The sequence below is a fragment of the Carya illinoinensis genome, chromosome 16 (assembly GCF_018687715.1).
Source record: "Carya illinoinensis cultivar Pawnee chromosome 16, C.illinoinensisPawnee_v1, whole genome shotgun sequence".
In the NCBI taxonomy this organism is placed as follows: Eukaryota; Viridiplantae; Streptophyta; class Magnoliopsida; order Fagales; family Juglandaceae; genus Carya; species Carya illinoinensis.
Window position 1 is genome coordinate 19994545 of NC_056767.1, and position 27980 is coordinate 20022524.

General features: G+C 36.1%; 1 protein-coding gene across 2 annotated transcripts; it reads right to left on the minus strand.

Annotated features, from left to right (window-relative positions):
• Positions 1-1346: 1346 nt before the first annotated feature.
• On the minus strand, positions 1347-6580 carry LOC122299396 (probable metal-nicotianamine transporter YSL8). 2 transcript variants are annotated; one of them, XM_043109650.1, is made up of 6 exons: positions 6086-6580; positions 3581-3735; positions 3325-3422; positions 3104-3238; positions 2770-2959; positions 1347-2663 (listed from the first exon to the last, which is right to left on the minus strand). In XM_043109650.1, the coding sequence occupies exons 1-6, from the start codon at positions 6492-6494 to the stop codon at positions 1551-1553; spliced, it is 2100 nt and encodes a 699-aa protein (XP_042965584.1). In that variant the 5' UTR covers positions 6495-6580; the 3' UTR covers positions 1347-1550. The 2 variants fall into 2 exon arrangements, with proteins under 2 accessions (XP_042965584.1, XP_042965585.1); XM_043109651.1 differs by lacking the exon at positions 6086-6580 and having other exon boundaries at positions 3545-3674.
• Between the last annotated feature and the right edge of the window lie 21400 nt (positions 6581-27980).

A 27980-nucleotide genomic window follows, 5' to 3' on the forward strand; every position in this document is an offset into this window, starting at 1 on the left:
ATCATGGATCCATACGACATCTATCTGCCTTCAACGCCAATTGGTTCTTGCTGTCACTGCCCACTAGTTCTTACCATCATCATCCACTGGTTCTTGCAATTGTAGCTCAATGGTTCTTATCATCCCCCTAGTTTCTATCCACACCCTCCTCATCTTCGTCATATTGAGTCATTTCATTATTTTAATTTCTCGTTTTCTGTTTTTTCAATTAAGAAAAACGGATAATATGTGGGTAGTGCCAATTATGATTTTGAAATTTTTCATGAGACTTGCCTTAGTTAAGAACAAATAAGATATAATTTCAACACCGCTTAAAATGGAAAAGAAGCTAAAAAATATCAACAAAACTCATATCGCGTTGTCCACTTTGCCATGAGTGAAGCTCCAATAACTCTAGTGCTTGAGAGAGTTGAGAGAAACAAAGGGATGGAGGAGAAAGGGAGCTTTAGTTTGCTCACCAAGGGGTGCGGGGGGAGGGAGGGACAGGATAATAGAGATCGGGTTGGGGGAAGGCGACAAAATTAATGAAAACTCGCTTTATGTAATTATATTGTTAATTTTTGTGTCTTCTTATTAGTGATAGGTGTAAAATAGTTAAAAACACCCGTCCGGCTCCTAATACCTCACTTATTGTAATCACTAACTAGGTCTAAATTCCTAATAATTGCCTAACTAAAATGATTAGAATCTGACCCAAAAAAAAAAAACACACACACACACACACAAACTTGTGTATAACGTTTTTACTAATTGTGAGGCATGGTAGTGTAAGGAAGTAAGAAAGTGACTTTAAGCATATATTTGGAACAAAAAAGATCATTATACGGTAAGTTTTGGGCGGTAGGGCCTTAATTAATGAGGTAGCAAAGTGGGCTGCCATGTGTCAAGCCCGGATTGGGCCATTTGGTGCCACATCATCACAGAAATTTTTAGCACTCTAAAAATTTGTAAAAATTCTAGCTAAAACAATGGTGCTAGTTTTTTTTTTTTTTTTTTGTCACATTATACTCCCCAGTACCTCTACTAATTCCAATAAGTTAACTCAACTGAAAGGTCATAATGAATTCGTGGCCTAAAATTTAGCCCAACCCGTGACCTCCGTGGTTTAATATTCACATTTTATTTTTCTAGATTCCTACTTTTCCTTCTGGTGTCTCATATATTTAATCTATTATATAATAAAAAAATATTTTACAATTTAACATATCACTTCAAATCATTTAAGACTGTAAATTAATTTTTCTTTTCTAATTCTTTTGTAAACTAAGAATTTCCATTAATAAACAATGTATAGAAAACGCCATGCCCTTAGAATATCAGAACATGTAGATGTGGTGGGCCATTCCTTATTAATGGAGGATCCATGGGTCCCCAATATTTACCTTCTTGATATCGTAAAATGACACATTTTTCCTTGATCACATCTGTGACTGCTTTACTAGATTTGTATCCACACCAGAGAGAAAAAGAAAAAGAAAATGAAAGAGAGACATCAGGGATATTTTACAAAGTCCTTTTATGCTCTAGCTTTAAGACATCACATGATAAGCTTAGCCCTGTGATGTTAAGAACTTATCCACCTTAGCATTACTGCCTCGTGACAAGAACTTCATACAAATCGGTGGCTTGACCCCAGCCAGAGCAAGGATAGAAGCAGGCAAAGTCCATATCCCATCCCCACAGATCAAACCAGATGCTACTGCAGGGCCAAAAGCATCAGCCTTGCTCTTGTTTATCTTCTCCCAGATGAACAGTATTAAGCTTCCGACACACATGTCAATGGCAAAATATGGTCCTATGTAGAAGGGTATTGCCATTGCCATTGGAAGTGGAATGTACCTTCCCCACTTCTTATCCACTCTATCTCTTATCAAATTTATCAGAATGGCTGCACCAAAGAACACGTAACAAAGGAGAAGGCAATTCTTTGGTAGACTTGAAAAGCCGTCAACCCCCACAATAGCCATGTTACGGAACACAATAGCATATGGTGCAGCATATTCACTTCCAGGAACTCCAATGTCATCAAAAGCATTGTAAAAGAGCCAAAACACAGAAGGTGCAATTACACAACCCATTGCTGTGCCAATTAGTTGACTCACAAACATGGCACGTGGTGAAGCCAGTGTTAAGTAACCAGTCTTAAAATCCTGCATTAGGTCAGAGGCCGTAGAGACAATGTTCATCATAACTCCACAAGCTGCTAGGCCAGCAAGTACTCCACCATGTGAAGCACCAGCCCATGCTCCGATGGTAAAGATGGCCAGCTTTCCATAGGTGGATGCTAGGGACCAATCAGTAAGCCCACAACCATAGGCATTACAGAAAGCCAATGCGGGTGCAAATATATAGATGACCAATATGTAATACCATTTGAGTTGATGAAAGATATGTGGAAGAGTGCCTATAGAGATTGCAGCAATAGCAACATAACCTCCAATGGCAAACCATGGGGGAATTTGATCTTTGAGAAAGAGTTGGCTGCGACGCTTGTCATCATATGAGAGCTGAGAGCTTTTAGGTGAAGAATGGTCTGCAACAGGGAGTTCAGAGCTCAATTTTTTGGTCAGGAGCTGATGAGACAAGCCTAAGATGGTTTGACTTAGAACCTTGAGAAAGTTATATAAACCGTCACCCAGGATCAAGGCTATGGCGATAAATACCTGAAAAAAGGATATAAATTAAGTTCTCAATATTTTGAAAAGTGTTGACAAGGAATGAAAATTAGAGGTGGTAGTGGTACAGCTGTCTCATTTAGTGGAAACTTACCTTGTAAGCTTGAAGACCAAACATGCTATCTGATTTGAGGTTTGCAGGATACCAGTCACCCTTACTATTTTCTATGAGAGGCCACATCAGACCCCAAGAAAGAATCCCTCCCACCAGCACTGATACATTTATGATATAGGGGCAAATCATTCCGACTCCAACATATGTTGCAGAGAAATCAAAATAAAATCTGGGGGATAATCATATTTCCACATTAGCCAAAATGAATGTAGGGTTTAGTAGAGCAAAATGCTTATCAAATGAAAATTGTTCTTTGCATCAAGTAAAACAAATTTTTATTAAGAGGAAAGAAAAAACATGATTCTAGATGTACCTATATTTATATGCCTGAAGCCCTAGCGAAGGGAACTTTAAAAATCCACAGTTGTCTCCAGCAGTGTAGAACCATTGAAAGAAACCCCAAAAAAAGCTGAAGGTGAAAAATTTTCCCAATGCTTTCACTTGTTTCCTGTAAAGTAGAATAAAAGAAGACAGCTTTTATAATTTCCATAGGGTCAAGTTTAACCAGAAGCCGTAAGTGTCGGGGTGCCTTACTTTGCTAATTTTGCTCCATGAGGTGTGTGGAAGCTGTTGATGAGATGAGCAGTGGCAGTACCACTGGGATACGTCAGTTTGAAGTCTATGATCATAATCTGAAACCAAAATAAACAATGTCATTCTAGAAAAATGGGAATATGATAAGGTTTTGTTCTGTTCAATGAATTATTTTTGTTCCCTTTTCACCCCCACCCCCACAAGCATAACATGTATTCACCTTTCACAGAACAAGCGTAAATATGCTGCCACATACCCTTCGAAGAGGCACCACCGAGAAGAGTCCTAGAAAGCTGACAACAAAGAGAAAGCCGATGATCCATCCTAATGATGGGTTTTTGAAATCATGAGTATCTGATGATTGTTCAGAAATGCGTTTACTCATTCCAAAGAGGTAACTTCCAAAGCCTCCTGTTATTACAAATCAATTAAAAGTAGTAGTTTTCAGTCTGCAAGTTAAGGTTATTAGCTAGAGGAAAACAATATTACTTCTGGAGTACAGAAAATGAATTTTACCAATGAGATATTGATTGGGTCAGACTATCATCATGAGATATGGTTGTAAACTTCTAGATTAGTCATCACAACTCAGAATCTTTGTGCAACACACTCAAACTAGGTCATCCATACTCTAGTTTTCAGTTATTTTGAAAAACTCGACATAGTTTTTAACAATAAAATAAAAAGAAATATTTTAATGTCCATAATCCCAATGCATTCATGTTCACATGCATATGTGTATATATATGTATAAGAATTCATCACAAATCAGACTTGTTATTGACACTTGACAATAAATTGTACCGATAAGGAACCCTGAGGGGTAGCTCAATTGGTCAGGCCTTAGGTTTACTCCCCAATGATCACTAGTTCGAGTCCCCTCAAGACCACTGGAGGTTTACTTGGCCGTTAACTTCAGGGCCCCGTGGGATTAGTCGAGGTGCACGTAAGCTGAACCGGACACTCAAGGACATCAAAAAAAAAAAAAAAAAATTGTACCGATAAGGATCATGGACTTGAGTGGATATAGTACTCTGATGGAACCTTAGAAAAAGTGACCACCAATCACCTCAGAAAATCAACTAAGCTAGTTTTATTGCAATTCTTGATGAACAGATATATTTTTTTAATTTCAGTCGCTCAATGTAGTCAAGTCTTAGCATATGAAATTTGCATAGGAAAGCAGGATTTGGTTAATTAAACCTCTAATCTCAATTTTCCCAAAATGAACAGAGCTGAAACATCCCACTGATAAAGTTTATTAGCTTCATTTAGACCTTCACTTTTATTGAAGTTTTAAACTTTGGTTACTTACTTAGGATACACAAATTATGAATCAGGAAAATTCTTCTATGTTAACACTTAAAAAGAAACGGATATGGGGGGGAAATGTACAATGCATTATGGAAAGAAAGTGTGTTGTAATGAATTAAAATTTTGACACGAGAAATGAAGCAATCGGTACTTATCAAAAATTTTAATGAAAGGATGATGTAAACAGAAACTGGTATTTGCTTAACAGAGTAGCAGCAATCTTATATTTGTCGACTCAAAACAGTCCTATTAATAGTAAACCAGATGCAGACCAACAGACTGTGTGTATAACACAGAGGGAAGGATAGGAACAGAGAAAGTAAACACAATCTTTTGTAGTGAATTGTTGTCTCCACTCAAACGCTCTAATTGACCATGCCATCTTATTTTTATTTGTTTGACTTATCAAAAAAAAATTTTATTTGTTTGTCTATTTATGGGAAAGGTGGGTTCTTTCTACTTTGTTAAATACTAAAGTAAACACTTTGGAAGAGGTGAATATCTTTTAGTAAAATGGAACAATACACTAATATTTTTTTAATTATCCTTTATCACAAGGGACAGTTTGGAAACCTTTTTTTATGACAGGAAACTCATTGAGACAGGATTCTTCAAATCCATCTCAGAAGAATAAACTCTCAATATACTATCCTACCATCAAAATTTGAATTTTCCCTATGATATTTTGAACTCTTGTATCACATATTCTCCAAACCGTCATTGATTGGTCCTAACTATGCTTTTTTAATTATATATATATATAAACTATGCTTTTAACACAATCCAACAAAACTGGTATCTAGGCTCCATACCGCCCAGAGATTCCTGGTTGAGTTTATGAGTGACAAAAAAGATTAAAAAAATGGTTCATTTCTACTTGTACTTTGGTCCCGTCGGACAACTTGCAGCTTGTTCTCTACTCGAGTTGCTTGGTTAGGGGGAAAAAAAAACACAAAAAGTCTTATCTTTGGGTGAATTAATAATGTAATAGAGCCAAGCCGCTTGAAATCTACACTGATGGGCAATATTTTTGGTTTTTTCTTTTTTTAATTCAATTAATTGCTAAGAATTGCGACTAAAATTTGAATTTAGAACGAATCTAAATATATATAATTCTTAGAATTTTTAAATATATGATTAATACAGATTTTTTTTTTTAATTAAAGGGGCTGAAAATTTGATCGTTTAAGTCAAGGGTTTGGCCAACAAATTCAGAGAGGCCATATGATTAACAGTTCCCTTAACCCAGATTGCGAAATTAGCACCTATTCAATTGATTACTCGTATTTCAGAATTAATGTTCAGACCGTTCTAATGTTCAAACGCTTCTAACAATTCCATTATGTTTATCAATAAAAAATTCCAAAATTACATTCAAATAATGGTGATGAAGCGAAGAAGTAATGAAACAGAGAGATGAGCAAAATGAGTGAAGGGGGACTCATACCACTAAAGGCAATGCCAGAAGAAGCCACAACACAGGTCTGGATGACAGTATTTTCCTGCCGGGTGAAAGGCTGCTTCAACAAGCCAGATTTCTCAAGCAACCTGGTCCATGTCCTGACGAAGAAGAACCCCAAGAGACCAGCAGAAACATTGAGGGAAGGCATAATACCTGTGGTGAGGTTGAGCTTCATCACAATAAAGGTGAACAGTATGCTCAGGAAGAAGCTCACCACGAAGGCTCTCATGGTCAGCTGCTTCCTCCATGACGGCACCTCTTGATCGTCAAACAATCGCTCCACCGATATCTCCCCTACTTCTTGTTTGAGCTTCTTGTCCCCCGGATCACCGTTATGTTCATCTTCCGGATCAACGACATTCTCCACCTTGTCCTCAACCTCATTCCGACCCATTATCTTGTCGTCTTGCTTAAGATAAATGGTTCAAAATCTTTAGGAAGTGCTTTATAATGGGGATTTTTCCACTTCGAAGCTCAATTAGGCTGCGTCAGTGCGATCAGTATTTACTATCACTTAATATTTTATTATTATTTTTATTATTATTTAATATTTTTCGTGCCCGAGGGAGTCGATAATTGAGGTCGTAATCACGTATAGCGCGTGAGAGAAAAGTCTCGGGAAAGTTAGCAGTGTGCGGACGTAAAAGGGGTCCAAACTCCTAGCACATCGAGAGCGAGCGGACAGGAGTGTCTGAAAATCCACCAATGAGGAAACGAAGTATTATCAGTAAAATTTTATTACATATAAATAAAATTACATATTAATTTATATATCAATATTAATTTTTTTATATTTAAAATTTAAATTAATACTATTTTTAATAAAATTTATTTTTTAATCAATCACAATAAATTAATATACATATTAATACATAAATATACTTACAATTAAACATTTCCTTATCAGTGACACTGAGACTTCGTTGACGTCTTTTACTCTGTGTCCACTAAGCCAGGTTTGAAAAGTGGAATTAGATGTAAAATTTTTATTTTTTATATTATTTTATTATTATATCTTTTTAAAAAAATTTTATATAAAATATAATAAATAATTTAATTTTTTAAATTATAATTCAATTTTTTAAAATTTTGAAATAATAATAATATTAAAAATAATATTTTAAATTTTTATCTAAGATTAAAATTCTCATCTTACTATCCAAATCTATCCTAATAACATAAGGTCTATGTAAAAAACTACCAATTGTCAAATTAGTTTTAAAACACATCAACTAATGGTTGCTATTAAAAATTAAAAAACTATTGCATTTTATTTGAATTAAGAGAGCATCTCAATTTAGCTCATTTTGTTTTGTTTAATTATTACAATTTTTTTTAAATTTATATATAAAATATAATAAACAATTCAATTTTTTCAAATTTTAAAAATAAAAATAATATTAAAAACTAATATTCTAACAATATTTTATTCAATTTTTAACTTTTATTTCATTTCAATTTATTATCCAAACATCTTATTAATTGTCGGATTAGTTCTTTATTTTTTCAAATGTTTTACAAAGTGAAATGATATTTGCAGTCAAAGAGTGCGCAAATATCATGCATTCATTATTTTAAAAAAATAAGTAAATATGAAATTCATTTGAAAAAAATTTAATGGTAGAGCCCCCTCTTTTCTAAAATGAGTGTGCGGTATTTGCACAACTCATGATTGTATATAATGTTAAGATATAAAAATAAATAATAAAATTTACATTTTCCCATCAGTTTTAACTTTTGAGACAAATTATGATTTTATATGTAATTAGAGCAAAGATCTTGAGTTCAAACCCCGACTCTACACTCTATCCCATTTAATTAAATATTTCATATGTTAGACCACTCATTGAGAGGGAGTTGGTTCACATATGAGAGGAATTGTTAAAAATACAATACAAATAATTAAATCTATATCTTCTCCACAGCTTAAACTTTTAGGACAAAAGGCACGTTGGGACAACTATCTTTGTTTTCTCTCTCCAACGAAAATGCTCTCTAGAGAAGGCCTAAAAATCTTATTTTCTCTATCCAAACCCTCCTCCCATTTGTACAGTCCCAACATTGTCCTAGTGTTTTTTTTTTCCTCTAGTTTTTCCTTCGTTTTTCAACCGCAGCATAAGGAAGTCTTAATATACTGCTTTTCGGCCAACCACGACCACCACACGCCACACTGCAAAACCCCCAAGCTGCCAATCCATTGGACGACATAAACATATCGTCAAAAAGAGTGGCATGCGCGTCTCATGCGCTGCTCAAACTACGCATGAATCTCACATGCCGCCACACCGAGGTGAGTCTACCACTGCCATGTACTACATTTTTGGGGTTAGCAAACTCGGATCTCTTAGATCCGACCAACGTCCACTCTCCTAGTGTGGCACATAGCCTTCACATGCCATCATAGTTCCTAGCGGTTGCCTGCCGGCGATTCGACTCTTCTTCCGCTTCCTATCTTCCTATGTTATCACTCATCCTACCTAAGGATTGTGGAAAAAAAGTAATGAAAGTCTCATTCAGTCAGTCTAGATCAACGACTGCAGCACAAATCCATTCATTGAGGCTTTTAGTCATAGTATTATAGTTCGTTTATCAAACTGTATCAAAATTGCTTCAGGTGGTTTCCCTTGTGGAAAATAGCTGGGAATCAAGTCATTAGCTCCAGATCCATCTTTTTTTTACTTTTACGTGTGTTGTACTAGCTAGTTTGGAATGAATGTCGAAGCCTCCCGCTCTATTATCTCTTATATCTTGTAACTGTTTTATATATTAATAATATGTTTGCTTCGAAGAAAAAAAGCTTTAGGGATAAGTTGTAATTTTACATGGTATTATAACAGATGTCCTGAGTCTGAATCTTGTCTCTACACGTGTTGGACCCCCCCTCTTTGAGTGAGAGTCTAGCCCGCATATGAGGGGGGGAGTGTTAAGATATAAATAAATAATAAAAATCTACATCTTTCCATTAACTTAAGTAGGTGGTATCTCGTGATATTAGAGTAGATGTAACACCCAGATCCAACACCAGGCCCACTTTTGAAGTATTTTTCAGTTTTTAGGTATGAAAAACCCATTTGAGATTGTGAGTAAATTTTTGGAAGAGACTACAAGTCTAAGATTTTACTTTTGGCAGATATCGAATTTTTATTGGGTTTGCCATTTTAGTTAAAATCATTAAATATTTTGGTTTGGATGGAATCTTGCTTTGGGCTGAGGAATTTATGGAATAAGTATATTTTTTTAAGGATTAGTCGAGACCCAAAATTAGGAGAAAAAGCCCAAGCCGTGACATCTTGTATCAGACTCCACATTCTACAAGATTCACATTCGTTTGTAAATGCATGCACGCTTCAATCACGTCCATTTTCCACGGCTTGCCAATGCACGTCTCTCTTTCCCTCCCTCTCTAGGGTTTTGTTTTCAATCCTCTATATATACTTATGCACGTCACAACCATCCCTCATGCATGAAGAAACCCCAAGCTGCCCTCTTTTCATGACCTCAGCCATCCAAACACCTTACAACATCTACCCTCCATTGTGAATGCACGGAAACTCCACCTTCAAGTAACCACAACCCAGCCACTGCGTAAAGCCACGATAGTCCTAGTGCAACACCACTGTCCCACCCCTAAAAGCCATCGTCCCACAGGAAGGCCTGCCTAAACCTCACCGCCATAGCTAGCCGTGAACCCACGTCAAAAAACACCACCCTCTCATCGAAGGACCTCTGTTTTTGCATCTAAAAACAAAGCACTTCATCTTGTGCGATGCCACCAGCCACGTCAAGGGAAGCTCAGGGACACTGATGCCCCAACCACTCCGTGATCTTTCGCTGCCCATCCACCTTGTCGCTGCCGCATTGCTGCCCTCTTGATGAGTATCCTGTGTGATCTCTCTCTCTCCCTCTCATGACTTACTGATCTCTTTCTCTTTCATCTTCTCTCTCAGTCATCTCTTTCTCTCTCGTCTTCTCTCTTAGTCATCTCTTTCTCTCTCGTCTTCTCTCTCTCTCTCTCTCTCTCTCTCTCTCTCTCTCTCTCTCTCTCTCTCTCTCTCTCTCTCTCTCTCTCTCTCTCTCGCCAAGCTTTCTGGCGAATTCATCTCAGTTAGTCCATCTCCATCGACATCCAGCTCCGAGTCCTTGTTGTAGTTGACCTAGTGACTCACTCAAAAATATGTAGCACAAAGGCTATCCCAAGTGCAGGAGGATATAATGTAATAATTAGGAATAAAATTCCTAGATTGTCTCCTCGGGAAAAGTTGGTTAAATCCAAACTCGTATAAAATGGTAAAAAGTTTCACAAACAAAAGTGGTGGTATGTACAATGAATAGAAAAGTGCAACGGAAATAAAAAGGGCACTAGTCATAGACTAGATTTATACTTTTGAATTTTTTTTAGTGTCGAAATAGTACGTAAAAGACTAACAAATTGAAATTAACAATTAAAGATTCAACTACGCTAAAAAATTTTAATTAATTTAAAAATTAAATAATAAATTGAAATTAATATAAAATGTAATTGTAATGCATATTTAATAGAAGCTGAAATAAACAAGAAAAATAACTGACATAAAATAAAATAAACAGCAAATAAAATGCCCAAACTTTTAATCCAAAAATATCAAGAATACACCATAAACTTCAAAATGAAATTAAATAAAAATTAAGAAATGAAAAAATCAAGTCAAATAAACGGAGATGGAGATTGAAAGTAGTGGAGGAGGCTGGACTGTAGTATCAATTAGACCCCTCAAGGAGTTCTTTAACGGCGTTGTAGTTCCTCTTCTACAATTAATATTTCCTTGCAACGTTGAATGGAAGCCCCCAAGAGAAAAATTGGTGCGGTTAAAAAATGCTCCAAAGAGAATATAAGTGTGCGGCTTGAATTGAAAACTACCCAAAAATGTGTTGCGGCACTAGGTGAAATAAAATGATGCCATGCCCTTGGTCAAAGGTCCTAGACTCCTAATATGAATTGAATTCCTCCTACCAATTGACATGCCGTGTTCAATCAATAAAATGAATTTATGCATCATCTCCTTTTGTCCCAAGTCAAAGTCTTCATAGAGTAGTGGCCGCCGCATAAGTCTTGAACTCCTCATGTAATGCCAAAAGTCCTTTTTAATCCTAAGTCAAAAGTTGGTGCATGAGTCAAAAAGTCTCCAAGTCAAAAGTAAAGAGTGAATTCCCCTTTAAGTCCATTGCATTTCTTAGCCTATATAAAAATAAATAAATAAATAAAAATTAGAAATAAACTAAAATAAAATAAAAATAAAGAATAGAATATCAAAAATCTGTTATGCATGTAAATGAACATTGTCTAATTAAATCACAAGCTATAATATTAAGTAAAAATCATGATATTTATCAATTTAAATTACAACTCGAATTTATGCATTTAAATAATTTTTCCATCTAAAACCAATAATAATGTAATGAAAGAATTAAAATGTATTAGTTCTAAATGTATAAATATATGTAATATTTCAGGTCAATCACACCCCCAACTAGCGTTTTGCCAATCCTTAAACAAAATAATGAAAATTTAGTTGAGATGAACATTGCATAAAGATCGAAATCCAAACAAAAGCAATCAAACACAATTCTGAATTCTCACAAAAGGTGATCCATGACTACTCAACCCTAGGAGCTATACCCACCAAGACTGTCTTAACAATCATTCACATAGAATTAAGGAAAATATCTCAGAACTCAGATGTGTGTGTGTAGCTACACGGTTGTGTGTTCCTCATTACTAGTTAGGATTTTTCATAGGATTTTTTAACATTAAAATTAATCATTACTGATTCTAACTACTTCAAATCCTAAGAGACTAGCAGTTTTCACGCTAACTCTGTTTAAAGGTTGAACACTCAACCACCAAAGTTAGAGTAACTGTTTCTAGCCCTTTACTTAGGAAAGCTCACTAAGCTGCCTTTATCTTCTTCTTCTTCTTCTTTTTCTCGATTCTTTTTAAATCCTTTTTTTCTTTTTGGCATGGCTTGATAGTCCTGCAGTTTACTTCTCTTGTGTTAAATCAGTAGACAGTAAATGATGAACACTACAGGTGTAAGCATGTACAAATGTCCTTCAAACTTTTCTCTTTGTTCTATATAAATCTTACTAAGTCTCATCTCAATAAGTATAGCAGCTCGGTGTTTCAAATCATATATCAACTAATATGATGCATCAGAAATCATGCTCTATACTCAAGGTTGAAAATAAATCTTCACAAAATAATTCTGCTTAACCACTCCACCAAAGTGCTCAAATTTCACAAGGTACTAGAAATGAAGTGTGTGTCAATCATATATGTATCAATGCAAATCACATTAATGTAATTTTTTTTTTTAAATTTGCGCACACATGCTACCCCCCAACTAGTGAAAGATATGGTCATTAATGAATCGAACGAAAGAAAACAAAGTACATAATGATAAGTAAGCAACACGGATAACCAATCATGTGCAATTAAAGAAAGTCTTAAAATGAAGAAATAAATAAATCAATCAAAATCAGAATACTTCATTGGGGTCTTGCATAAGCAAGATCTCTTCGTTTGGATCAAAGGCAGTCATAAATGGCTTTAGACGTTGTGCATTGACAGTGAAGCTATTGTCATTCTTCAGATTGACAATGTCTACCGTCCAGTGAGGATGAACCTCCTTTACAATGTATGGCCCACTCCATCGGGATGTTTATCATGGATCTTCTTGTCAAGCAAGGTGATGAAGTGCTAAAATTGCATGATTAAGTTACTTAAGCGAACAAATTGTTTAATAAAAAAATGATTTAAGTACTTAATTATGCAATAGATCACATTACTTGAGTCAATTGATACATTCTAGTATTTTGGTGCTTAAAAAGATTTATAATGCAATTGATTCACATGAAACAAGACAAGCACCTCACATGCATGCAACACAAACTCACACATGCTAAAAGCAAACAAACTCACTCGAACATCACATGCACACAGCTGGACCCACAACAACACTCATGCAAAACACATGCACATGCAGAACAAGAAGAATCATTCGGATGTGCACACATGCAGAACAGAAAGCAGAAGAAGAATCTGCAGCACATCACATGTACAACAACTCACACTTGCAGCAGCACATGTACAGCAGCAGAAAAATCCTTCAAAGCAGCAGACAATCACGCTGGAAACAAATCACATGTACAGCAGCCTTCGGTCAAACATGCAACACACATGGACAGCACTCATACAACATCACACATGCAGAAAAACAGACAGCAATCAATATGCAGAAAACGTGGACCAGCAGAAAATTCAACCATGCAGCAGAAAAACAGATGCAGAAAATTCAACCATGCAGCAGAAAAATAGATGCAGACATGCAGAAAAATGCAAACATACAGACCAAACTCACATGGGCTGCCTTTACTTTTCAACTGGGAGTTTTCGGTTTGGAAGAAAAGCAAGGGGGCAAGCAGCTGTTTTTCTTGACTTTTATCTTTCATTTTTTTCTTCTTGCTTTCGGTTTGGCAGCAAGAGCTGGAGAGTTTGAGTTTTTCTTCTTTCTTTTTGATTCGGCTAGCAGCAGATTTTGAGGGTTTTCTTTTGGTTTTACATTCGGGCAGCAGAGTAATGTAGAGGTTGGTGTGTGAAGAAAGTGAGGTGCCGTGATTAAAGGGGAGTGAAGAGTGGAAATTCAGTGGTGATTGATGGAATAAACTATTGTGATTGGAGGAGTGGACGACTAGCTGCAGCTATATATATATATGATGCTGGACGTGTAGTGGAGGAGGAGGTAATCGGTTGAAGGGAGAGAGAAGAGATAGGAAAGGGTGAAAGGGATAGGTGGGGAGTTGAGAGAATTGGAGATAGGTGCAGAATTTTCAACCAAGTGAGATAGGAATTGAGAGAGTTAAGTGGGGGATGTGCTGGACGAAAAAAGAAAAAAAAAATAGAGAGAAGGGGTAGAAAGGAATTAGCTAAAGTGTAGAGTGAAAGGGATAGGTGGGGAGAGAAGAAGGAGAGAGTGAAGAAAGGGACGGAGACAAGGAGAGAATTGGAGAGAAGAAGGTGTAGAGTGAAAGGGATAGGTGGGGAGTTGAGAGAATTGAAGAGAGGGAATTGGCTAGAATTATTTCTTTCTTGGAGGAAGTTGAGGCCGGTTGGAGTAATTTAATTGGATGGGATTTATTTTGGTGGAGAAAGGGACATGATGAGATAGATGCTTGAGTTTAACGTGGAGTTGAAGTGGTTGGAGTTTTATTTTTTTTTTTGCTTCTTCATGTTTTTTCGTTTGGCATCTGGTGGGGCTGTAGCTTCTTCTTGATGAATATCTTTTAATTTCAATTTCTGTTTTATCGTGAGCTTTATTCCTCTGTATCAATTGGATTTCAGATTTTGTTGTTTCTAAGTTATTGCTTAATATTTCTTGTGTTAGTTATTTAATGGAGAATGCTTATGTGATTTCTATAGTGTTTGTAATGAATATGTTTGGCTAAATTTTCATACTAAGGTTAGAGGTGAAGTTTAATGATTTACATATTGTTTCCGAATCCACGTAAAATCTATTTTGCGAGCTTGATTGATTGAAAGATTTTATTTGGATAATTTGATTATCTATATACTCGTCTTGATTCATTGTGATTTCCGAATACAGTGAATGCTTGAGGAATCCCTGTGGTATTCAAATAGATTTGTAAATATTTTAATCATCAATCGTTCACGCTCAATCATAAGCGTCTGTTTTTCTCGATCTTAAATGCTAAATCTACCAATTAAACAGAATCATTATTCTAATTTAATTGAGGTAAATTGATCGGAAACAATATCATAAATTATTAGACAGATCCTCGAAACCTTAGTCTTTTTCCATTCATTTTATCATTTTAGTTTGATTCATTTTATCAATCTTCATTTGATTGCACGTTTCTTTTCGTAATTTTGTTTCATTGTCTGAATTTATTTTCTTTATCACAAAAGTCAATCCCTGTGGATTCGATCCTGTAAGATACTACAACACCTATATACTTGCAGGTAAAACTGCACGAGATTCTTGATTCATTAATTTGAGTCAAAGTTTAGTCGCAACACAAGGCCTTCATTCGCTCCTTTGCCAAGTGAGAATTGTCATAGGCCTTCCTCCTTGCTTCATCAAGCTTCGAAATCTACAACTTTCTTAAACCTTTGGCAGCATCAAGTGAAAAGTTAATTTGCTTAATAGCCCATAAAGCATGATGTTGAATCTCAACAGGTAAATGACAAGTCCAACCATAGACCAATTTATAAGGTGACATCCCTAAGTTAGTTTTGAATGCAGTCCTATAAGCCTAGAGAGCATCAACTAGTTTTTCAGACCAGTCCTTCTGAGTGGGACAGACAGTTTTTTCAAGAATAAGTTTGATCTCTCTATTGGCCAACTTAGCTTGACCATTAGTCTGCTGGTGATATGGAGTAGAGATTTTGTGGCTCACTTCATATTTCTGCATAAGTTTTTGAAAAGGTTTGTTACAAAAATGTGAACCCTCATCACTAATGATCGCCTTGGGCATGCAAAACGTGCAAACAATTCTTCCAAGAAACGGATGACAACCTTATGATTATTTGCTCTACAAGGTATGGCATCCACCCATTTTGAAACATAATCCACTGCAACTAAAATGTAAGAATTCCCAAATGAATTTGGGAATGGTCCCATAAAGTCAATCCCCTAACAATCAAATATCTCAAGTGTAAGAATAGGAGAAAGGGGCATCATGTTACGTGCTGTGATTTTTTCAATTTTTTGACAAGGCTTACATGCCTTGCAAAAAGACTCCACATCTCTAAAAATAGTGGGCCAGTAGAGTCCACTTTGTAAAATTTTGGCAACAGTTTTCTTAACTGCAAAATGGTCTCCACAAGCCCCACTCCCAGTATGGAAAAAGTAAAAAATAGAGGTAAACTCATCATAAGGAATACATCGACGCACTAATTGATCAGCACAATACTTAAAAAGATAAGGAGTGTCAAAGTAATAAAATCATACATCTGCAAGAAACTTATGCTTGTCTTGAGCTGTCCAATGCTCTGGTATCTAATCAGTGACAAGGTAATTCACAATGTCTGTGAACCATGGAGCGTGCAACACTACAAAACGATGCTCATCAGGAAAATTTTCATTCAAGGGAGGAATAGATGTAGATACATCAGGTAGCTGTAGTCGTGACAGGTGATCAGCTACCACATTCTCGACTCTCTTCTTATCTTGAATAGTCATGTCAAATTCTTGGAGTAAAAGGATCTAACGTATCAACCTGGATTTAGCATCATTCTTTGCCAACAAATACTTAAGAGCAAAATGGTCAGTAAAAATGATAACATGAGACTCAATAATGTAAGAAAGAAATTTATCTAAGGCAAACACAATAGCTAAAAACTCTTTCTCGGTGGTGGTATAATTTTTTTGTGCATCATTTAAAGTACGACTTGCGTAATAAATGACCGAAGGCTTATTATCCAATCTTTGGCCAAGAACGGCACTAAGAGCGAAATCACTTGCGTTGGTCATAATCTCAAATGACAAGTCTCATCGAGGAGTTTGCATAATAGGTGCAACTGTTAAGTGTTCCTTCAAGGTCTCAAAAGCATGATGATACTCATCAGTCCAAACAAAATTAGTATCATTTTGCAATAAAGTACATAATGGTTTTGCAATACTACTAAAGCCTTGAATGAAATGACGATAGAAGCCAGCGTGACCAAGAAAAGAACGAATATTGTTCACTGTCTTAGATATAGGCAGTTGAGATATTAATTATATCTTGGCCCTATTAACCTCTATACCACGTTCAGATACTAAATGCCCAAGTACCAAACCACTAGTGACCATAAAATGACATATCTCCCAATTCAACAATAAATTCTTTTTCTCACATCCTTTCAACACAGCAGCAAAATTTTTTAAACAGGCATCCAAAGATTTACCAAACACAAAAAAATTATCCATAAAAACCTCACACATGTCATCAAGCATATCAGAAAAAATGCTCATCATACAACGCTAAAAAGTAGCAGGTGCATTACATAACAAAATGGCATTCTTCTAAAAGCAAAAGTACCAAAGGGGCAAGTGAAGGTGGTCATCTCTTGATCCTCTGGTACTATTGAAATTTGATAATAAACAGAGAAGCCATCCAAGAAATAATAAAAAGTATTACCCGCTACTTTTTCTAAAATCTGATCTAGGAAAGGTAATGCAAAGTGATCCTTTTGACTGACCGAATTCAACTTTTGGTGGTCAATGCATATTCTCCAACCCATTACCTTCCTAGTCGAAATCAGCATTTTCAATAACAGTTAAACCAGATTTTTTTTTGTACTACCTGTGTCAGACTTACCCACTTGCTGTCGGAGATAGGATAGATGATGCCCACAACTAACAATTTCAACACTTCATTATTCACCACCTCTTTCATGGTAGGATTCAACCTTCACTGTGCATCACAAACTGGTCTCGCAACTCCTTCCAGAAAAATATTGTGGGTACAAATTGAAGGGTCAATACCTTTGATGTCTGCAATAGTCTAGCCTATCGCTCCTCGATGATGTCTTAGCACTGTTAATAACTTTGCTTCCTGCTTCGAAGTGAGCTGAGAAGAAATGACCACTAGAAATATATCCTCAATTGGGTCGAAAAAAACATACTTCAAATTCTCGGGTAGTGGATTCAACTCTAGTATTGGGATTTCTTCTTCTGATGATTTCATGGCTCCTGATAACTCAAGAGTTTCAAAGACTGGCCTACGCCAATTACTCGTGTAACTCACATCTAATAACTAAAGAGACCCAGTTGTCTCTATCAACTGCCCATCTGATTCTGTCAACTCTAATGATGTAGGAATTGTCTCAAAAAGAGTCTCAGACTGCTCAGGAAAGCCATCCTCGGATGCACTCTTGGAATCAAATAATGACAACAACTCCGAAACATCAAAATCATACACCATATCAACAACATGCACATCTGAATCGTCGCATCCACTAGGCATCTTGCAAGCGTTGAACACATTCATTTCGAATGTCATATTTCTAAAAGTGAGCTTCAGTACTCTACTTCGACAATTAATAAGTGCATTTGAAGTAGCAAGGAAGGGGCATCCAAGGATGTCAAGCGCTTGGTGAATAGTAGAGACTGGCTGCTGCATGTCAAGAACTACAAAATCCACTAGGTAATAAAATTTGTCCACCTTGACCAGCACATATTCAACTATACTCCTCGACACTTTAACTAATCTATTAGCCAATTGTAGCATAATGGAGGTCTTTTTCAGCTCATCCAATCCCAACTACTCATACACCGAGAGTGGTAGCAAGTTCACACTGCTCCCCAGATCAAGTAGAGCTCTCCCAATACGTGACTTACCAATCATAATGGAAGTGTGGGGAGAGCCAATATCTCCAAACTTCTGAAGAGTCTCACTGAATATTAGTGCACTAACTTGCTCTGTTAGGAAAGCTTTTTTCCTCACATTCAGCTTCCTCTTCATTGTGCACAAGTCCTTCAAAAATTTTACATATGAAGGCACTTGTTGTATTGCATCCAAAAATGGAATATTAATCTTTATTTGCTTGAAGATCTCCTGAATGTCAGTGTGATATTTGTTCTTTTGGCCAGCTACCAATATCTGAGGATAGGGAACCACATGTTGGTACCCCTTACTAGTTTCAACCTCTCCACTCACAGGCTTCTTTAACTCTAGCCTCACTTCCTCTGGTTCTTTCTCAACTTCATCAGTCTCTATTACATCTTCAGGTTTAGAACCAACTACCTCTCTATCCATGGTCATCTCAGGTTGAGGAACTTCCTTCCCACTTCTCAAAGTAAGAACGGTCTTCGCTGTCTCAATAATGTCCCCTGAGATATTATGCACTTGTTGTTGTTGTTGCATGTATACTTGAGGATTAGACTAAGGTTGTGCTGGAAATTTTCCTTTCTCTAGAGTGCTCAAGGTCATACTCATCTTATTAATAGTGCCACACAACTCATTTATAGCCTGAGTGTTCTGATTGTTTGTGGTGGCCTGAATCTTCATGAATTGCTGAAGTGTATTGGCCATCTGTGCCATATTATCGTCTAGAGACTCCTTTGTAGATGATTGAGGCTGAGAACTCTGTGCTGCTACATGAGGTTGAAATCCAGGAGATGCTACAAAAGGATACTTCTGAGAACTTTGATATGGCTGGTATTGGTGTTGAGGAGTACCCTGATGAAATGGTTGTTGCGCAGATAGTGGAGACCGGCCAGGCTAATCATTTCTCCATGAGAAATTTGGATGATTCCTCCACCCCGGATTATATGTGTTGAAAAAAGGATGATTTTGTGCTCTGTTAACCCAGTTAGCTAGTTGCATCTACTCAAACTCACTCTCTTGAAATACTTGCATAATCAAGCAGTCTTGGGTCTTATAGTTCGAATCAGCACATATAGAACATGCCTCTACTACTTTCACAGCCTTATCTTTTTCCATTTCCATGACCTCTAGTCTTCAAATATCATTTCTCAAAATGTAATTGTAATTTTAATGAAAGCTTAAATAAACAAAAAAAATAACTGACAAAATAAAATAAACAGAAAATAAAATACCCAAACTTTTAATCCAAAAATATCAAGAATACACCATAAACTTCAAATTGAAATTAAATAAAAAGTAGGAAATGAAAAGATTAAACCAAATGAACGGAGATGGAGATTGAAAACAGTGGAGGAGGTTGGACTGTAGTATCAATTGGACCCCTCAAGGAGTTCTTCAACGGTGCTATAGTTCCTCTTCTACTAATTAATAATTCTGAGTGACGTTGAATGGATGCCCCCAAGAGAAAAATTGATGTGGCTGAAAAATGCTCCAAAGAGAATATAAGTGTGTGGCTTGAATTGAAAACTACCCAAAAATGTGTTACGGCGCTAGGTGAAATAAAATGATGCCATGCCCTTGGTCAAAAGTCCTAATATGAATTGAATTCCTCTTACCAATTGACATGCGGCGCTCAATCAATAAAATGAATTTATGCATCATGTCCTTTTGTCCCAACTCAAAGTCTTCATAGAGTAGTGGTTGCCGTATAAGTCTTGAACTCCCCATGTAATGCCAAAAGTCTTTTTTAATCTCATGTCAAAAGTTGGTGCATCAATCAAAAAGTCTCCAAGTCAAAAGTAAAGAGTGAATTCTCCTTTTAACTCCCTTGCATTTCTTAGCCTATATAAAAAAAATAAAAATAAAAATTAGAAATAAAATAAAATAAAAATAAAGAATAGAATATCAAAAACATGTTATGCATGTAAAGGAACATTGTCCAATTAAATCACAAGCTATAATATTAAGCAAAAATCATAATATTTATGAATTTAAATTGCAACTCGGATTTATGCATCTTAATCATTTTTTCATCTAAAACTAATAATAATGTAACGAAAGAATTAAAATATATTAGTTCTAAATGTATAAAAATATGCAATATTTCAGCTCAATCATCTAGCTCTCTCTTGGTGAGCTTAGTTTTTATGTATGTTTTGGGTTCTTTTCTATTTTAGAAACTTTGTTTGTAAATTTTTTTGTTTAACGTCCCAATTTATTTCTTAAACATCCCTTTAGGTGAGTTTTATATTTAAAAGTCTAGTGCTCATTTTATAAGGGTTTTAAACTTTTATTTTGTTTTTAAATATATAGCTTATAAAGCAAAGAAATATAGAGTTGAATTATATTATTTAGTAATATATATATTTTAAAATATGAATTTTTGAAGTAAACAGTAAGTACAAAATTTTATTTTGAATCCTTTTAAAAGAGTAATTTTTTTATTTAACCAAAATTATGATTTTCTACTTTTCTACTTATAATGATTTTGATATTTTATAGTTAGACCTTAATAGTAAATTAGTTAGAATTTAATATTTTAGTCAAAGATTAAGTTGGATACTAAGGAATTATGGAAGTGATGATATTTTTGGATTAAGAGAGATTTAAGTTTTTGAGGAATCAAAATAGGCGATTTGAGTATTTCAAGTGCAATTACAAGTTACGTGTTCCATTGGAGATTTATTCAAGTTATATAATTTTCTATAGGTAACGATTGATTATTCATTTAGCACTGTTGTGAGGAATTTTTGAAAGACTAAAAATTTCAGGTAAGCGGGGTTCCTATACTAGACTTTGCATAAAAGAAATGAAACGAGGTTGAGTTGAAAAATATGCATGTTTTGTTATAAAAAGAAATGTGAAATAACCTCAGTTATTTGTTATGCATTACTTATGAAAGTTTGTATTGAAAATAAGTACTTTCTAGCATGACTAGTGTATACATGAGCTATTTTGGCATTTTGTTCTGAACCGTGCAAAAGAAAGCAATATGAAATTTTGTGAATAAATTATATTTTTGTGATTTGATTATGTTCTGTTCTAAAAATGTTTTGTACTCTGATATATTATGATGTGATTTCTAAAAACCTCTGGCATGACATTGTGTTTCTGTTTCTATTCCGTTCTAACCTTACCACGAGTGTAAAACTATAGCCTCTGTTCAGGTTGGTACCAACTTTTCTATTTCCGGTGCACTCACTTTGGAAATAAAGTAGTTTTCTACGTGGTCTTTTCTATGTCCACACTCGAGGCTCCAAGAATAAATGAGGGAAAGACTCACATTCTGTTTCTACTCAGTTAGCTACTCGAGTTTGCACAACCTTACCACAGGGGTTAAACATGGTCTCTGTTCTGATAGGATGAAGATGCTCAGTTACGCTATGCCAAATGAACTTTAAATACGAATATTTTCTTAAACTTTTGCTCTAAAATTTTTGATAACATGTTCTGATTCTACATTCTAAATTTTATAAATGCTCATGTTTGCACATTGGTATATATTCTCTACTTAGTGAGTTATTAATAACTTACCACTTATCTCCACAATATTTTTCAAATAATTTTGATAGTTCAGCTGGACAGCAAGAATAGGCAGTGTTAGAGAGTTTAATTATGTAGAGGAATGAGTGCCCTAGGGTACAAGTACTTATTTGAGAGTCATAGTTAGTAAATTGTTTATTTTCGGTTATTTTGATAAGTTGAGTTAAGGATATTTTCGAGTCTTTGGAGAGTTTCTAATTTATTTTTTTGAGAATTTTTTTTTTATTGTCGCTATGAAGGAATATGGATATTTGGGTTGAGCAAATGAATTAATATTTTATGAAGTTTTTTCAATTTTATAGTTGTAATATTGAAGTTGATATTAAGTAATAGGAGCTAACTCTCCGGACCTCCAGGATCAAAGCATTACTGTTGATCACAGCAGAGGTCCTGAGTCATTAAAAGGAAGTTTGGCCCACATGTGAGAGTGAATGTTAAGAATATAATACAAATAATTAAATTTACATCTTCCCATTGACTTAAACTTTTTGGATAAGAAGTGATTTCACATCTAGCATTAATATTTTTATAAAAATTAGAGATATGATATTTGCAGGCATAAAATATGTATGCCGTGCACTTCTTTTAAAAAAAGTAAGCAAATATGAAATCCACATAAAAATTAATTTTTTAATAGTAGACCTCACTCTTTTTCAAAATAAGTGCACCATGTTTACACAACTTAGGACTATATCTAACATTATTCTAACAGATAAAAAAACTCCAATTCTCTTCCATATTGCAATTGACATATTATGATTTAATTGGTAATCAAATTTAAGTTTGACTTTTTTTTTTCATAAATTAAATCTTACTATTTTAACAGTATATAGTATTAGAAATTTACATTTTGATACCTTCATCTATCTTGTATTAGCTTGCTACTGAAACAACTTATCGCGTTCATGTTGGCAATTAGAAAGTTATATTAGGGTTGGCAATATTTAACACGATTTATAAATTTGACAAGAAATAATATGAGTGTAATTTAACATAGGATGAATATGAGTGTGATCTAATATTTTCTCATTTTGAAAAAGAAATCAATTTCTTTATTCCAAAATATCTTATAGCACCTGATATTTCGAGTATGCATGTTTCTCTATTATTTCTTTTATAATTAATATTTGTAAGATTATTAACAATCTTTTCATTTTGGCTTTCTTGGATAACCTCTCCCATATTTTAAATAGGGTTAATTTCACTTTGCCACATTGAACTTTCACGCAATTCATAATGGGCTCCCCAAACTAATAATTTCGTCATAATGGAGGAATTGCTAACTTTCAAAACTTATCAATCTGCCCTTTCCGTCTACCAGTAGTGTAAAATGTAACGGAAAGTGCCTCAATGTGCTGCTCACATGTATAACATTCACTACAAAGATAAAAAGCACCCCTGACTTCATTGCCCCTAAACTGAAGGAGAAAATTCGAAAACCCTAAGTCAGTGCCTTTTCTTTTCTCTAGACCAGACTATCGATTGTTGTTCTCATATTGACGATCTGAAGGAGAACTGGTGTTTCATGGTAAACACATCAATCTGAGCGGCTTCTTTTTGGTTCGTCTTCATCAAATTCCTCTCTGTCTTTTTCACTCAGTGGGGGTCGCATAGGTGAGTCCATGTTGAATTCTGTTAGTTGATTGTATATTTTGTTCCAATGATAGAATTTGTATGTTCTATGTGTGAAAATGAGCAATTTGGCATGTGTATATATTGTTAGAGGGTTGGGCATTGTTAACTTTAAGCATAGTAAAAGCTAGGGTTTACAGCATAAAAATTTGGGTGTTTCTATTTGGCGAGCTTATTTGTTGTTCCATCTATGCGTATCTTCAATATTTGTGCATGGACATATGTTCAATTCGTTATATGTGACTTTTCCATGGTAAATGTTTTGGTTTTGAGGATATCTGTGTTCAATGTTGCACATGGGTGGGTCCAATGTTGTTTGTTTCCTAATATGACACTAGTGTATTGTTGAGTGGCTTTAGTGGTCCCAATTTGAGAAAACTATAGTGTTGATGTGTTTTTAGTTGTTGGGTTGTGACAATAGTGGTCCCTTGCATAGGAAAATGGACAATTTTTTTTGTTTGGTCCAATAGTGCCCAATAGTTTACGTTCTATTTGGTCTAATAGTTTACTTTTGTTTACTTTATGTTTGGTCTAATAATTGACTACTTTTAATTGACTCTGTAGTCCATGACTAATTTAATTGATAATATTTTGTAGGATGACTATGAGAAAGTTGCTTTTTGAAGTCCATCATGGTGGGGTAATTGTGTAACTCTTGTCCTTGTGGTGGGTTCTTTAGAAAATAATTTAAGGAAAATAGACAGGAATTATGGTTGCTTTTGAAATTATTTTCCTTTCGTACTAGGATACAAAAGACTTCATGTTTATAAATAAAACCTTGTTTTCTTAATTTAAAATGTTACAGCGGAAAACATTAAATTTCATAATTAAAGTTTCTCGTACAAAATAACATGCATAGGCTTTCATGCTCTTCCTCTTAAGCTGTGCCCGTCTTGACACGTCATGCTCATCTTGTTCCTAAGAGGGTGCACATAAAAACTAAAATGAATCGATGACTCATAAGCATTACTTTATATAGTTAAAATATAATAACATAGGTTTTCAGTCATGCATTCATCACTCCATACATATCATGCATAGACATGCAATTCGTTTTAAAATGTTGCGAGGTGGGTTTTTCTTTAAAAATGTTTTCTTCTCGTAAAACAGTTCCCCACGCCTCGCTGCCTTCATTTCTTAAATAGTCTGTTCATGCATACATCTTTTCATACATACATGCATTTTCTCTTAACATGCATGCATTCTTTCTTATTGCTTTCATTGGCCATTGTATACTATTGCACCCCCTGTGCTAGGGTTAGCAGTATTTTAGACCTGATTCCACCCGTGACTACGGGATGGGAATCCATTCCTTCAGGGTGCAGCACTGGGTGCACTACTAGTACTACTTACCAGGCATTGCAATCTGTCCAGTCCATTCCTTCGGTACCTTTTCCATTCCATTCATATGACCATTATGTATTTTCATACATTAAACATTCAGTCCATTCATTCATTTCAGTCCTTTCATTCCTTTACAATCCATTCAGTCCATTACATTTCTTTTATTCCTTTCATTCAGTTCATACAGTTCTTCAATCTTTTCATTCATAAAAGTCATTTTAAAAGCATAGGACATTTTAAAATAGTTTTCTTTCAAGGTATTGTTTAAAATGTCAGTTCGTGCATCATTTAAAATGTCAGTTCGTGCATTATTTAAAACGTCAGTTTGTTTCCTTTCGTAAACATACATACAATATGTACCACTTAGAACATCTATTCACATGCATACACTTACGTACTTTGGGTGCGTGAGAAGAAGCTGCCAAGGAGGGTCGTTACGTACTGATACTTGAAAACTTATACTTAGCGTTCTTTCTTAAAACATTGTTTCGCGTCAGTTCACAAAGCATAGTAAAAGAAAAGTGTTTCTTTTTCATCTTCTTTTATTTAAGAAAACTCTAGAAGAGTATGAACACAATACTTATCTGGACTTCATGCCATACTCATTCCATGCAGTCCATTCGTGTGCTATCTGACAACCTACATGCATACACTTAACCTTACATCATTATCTATCTAATGCATAAGTAACTATCTTAAAAATAGAACTAGGCTTCACTTGGAACACTCTCCATCCATCCCTGGGCTCTTACGTGCCATTTACTATGCTAAAACCTTTAGAGTCTTATTTCTTAAAGTGAACCTCTGTGATTCACCTTAGGGTTAAGACACTAAGACCTTCGTCTTACTCTTCTACCAATCCACATGTCGACGCATGACTCAGACTGACTAAGTCATGCATCCTAGTCCTAGACAGTTTACCCCTTACTACTTTCATGTATCCTAGCCCATACTCAATCCACATTCCCCATCCATACAGGCCACATGACTTTAAGCCAACTCTGAGGCTTAAATATCGTGCAACCATGCTTAGGAAAGACTTTAAGCTACACGTCTCTCGCCAGAGGCACATGTACCTTATTCCTTTTTTACCTAAAATCAACTTAAAGTTCAACGAACGCCCGCTTGTATAAACAAGCCCCATACTCCGATACTAACTTGTTCAAATCCGGTCGATAGGATTCTTCCTACTTCTTGGCCATGTACAAGTTCATCCCGACTCTTAACAAGAGGATTGCATCCACAAATGCACCTCTGTCACATCACATAGCTCAACACGTTATGGCACGACGCCCGTCATGCTTCTGGTGCACTACTCTTATACTTTTCCACCACTTTACATATATTATTAGCCATAAGTCAACCACAAGGTGACACCCGTCATCTCGGACTACAGGCCATGTCACAGCTATTTCGAGACACTGTTACACAGTTCCCAATGCTACACAATACACTCTATACTCCTCAACTACACAACCATCCTTTTATTCACAACACGCCATATGGTGCGTCGCTACACAACACAGAGCACACGCCACGTGTACTCTCTTCACTCTACGCCATATGTCACTACAGCGCACGTCACACAGTGCGTCACTGCACTACATGAAGTACACTCCACGTGTACTTTCTTCACACACCACACCGCATCACAACTATGGCATACACCTCACACCCATTCTCACAGCACAGTCCACAATACTATACAGTTATGCCCAATACTTCGTTACACAGCCACACTTCACTTCACAACTACACAGTGGACTCCACAATATTACTAACAACACAATCTACAGTCCAACCAACTAACTAACATTAATATAAATAACAAGAGATAGAGGGTTATACCATCGACGGGATAATCCATGTGTTGCTCGCTACTCGTCACAGTCAAAGACGTCAGAGGAGTCGTACGTTGCTGTAAACACTACGTATAGTGGCGGTTAGCCACGTACAGTGATTGTCCACCACGTAAAGTGGCGGTTTGGGCTTAGGGATAGCTAGGCTTGATCTTGGAAAGGCTCAAGGTGGCCTCATGGTGGTCTTGGTGGCGGAGCATGGCGGCATTCCGTTGTGAATAGTGCACCCGAGAGAGAGTGAAGATGCTTGAGAGAGGTGGGGACGGGCTGGACGTTATGGCTAGGCATGGAAGAGCTTGAGAAAGGTGTGGTGGAGCTGTGGTGGTGAGGTGGTGGCTGGACAGTGGCTCACAATGGCAGATCGGTCATTAGTAGTGTAAATCGTGCATGTGAGAGTGGGGTAAAGTGAGAGTTATGGGTAACTCGGTTGGACATGAAAATAGTTAGGGAAGGTCATGGTGGTGAGAGGATCATGGTGGTAGGTGTAAGGTGGCGTGGGTAACCGTGCACAGTGGTGAAACTCTGTGTGTGTGTGTGCGTGTGACCCATCGAGGAGAGAGAGAGAGAGAGAGAGAGAGAGAGAGAGAGAGAGAGAGAGAGGTAGGGGAAAGGAAGACCATGGAAATGAAGTCCATGGAGTGGGGATGCTGTTGGTGGTGGTCGGAGGCCAAGCTGGCTGTGTGTGGTGGTGCTACAGTGGAGAAATGGGCTTGAAACCAATTTTGTGGAAGTTGTCATAAAAGGAGGAGGAGGGCACGTGGGAGCTCACCTATGGGAGGAGATGTTGGCCGGAGGGAGAGGAGCAGATGGTGACCGGCAGTGAGACCATGGGTGGCCAGCGATGGTTGGGCTGGAGGAGGGAAGAGTTTGGCTATGGAGAGAAGTCGTGCGTCGGGTTCAAGGGGAGGGAGAGAAGAGAGAGAGAGGGGAAAAAGAGAAAAGTGAGGAGAAAAAGAAAGGGGCTTGGATATTTAATCCAGACCATTCGTTTAGGGATCTTCAAAACGATCTAACGGTGAGTTTAAATACTGATTTGAAAATACGTAAATGTTTTATTTAAAATAAAATACTGAGAGAAATTAAGATAAAATAAAGTTTATAAAATAATATTCCTTCACCATTAATTAAAATGA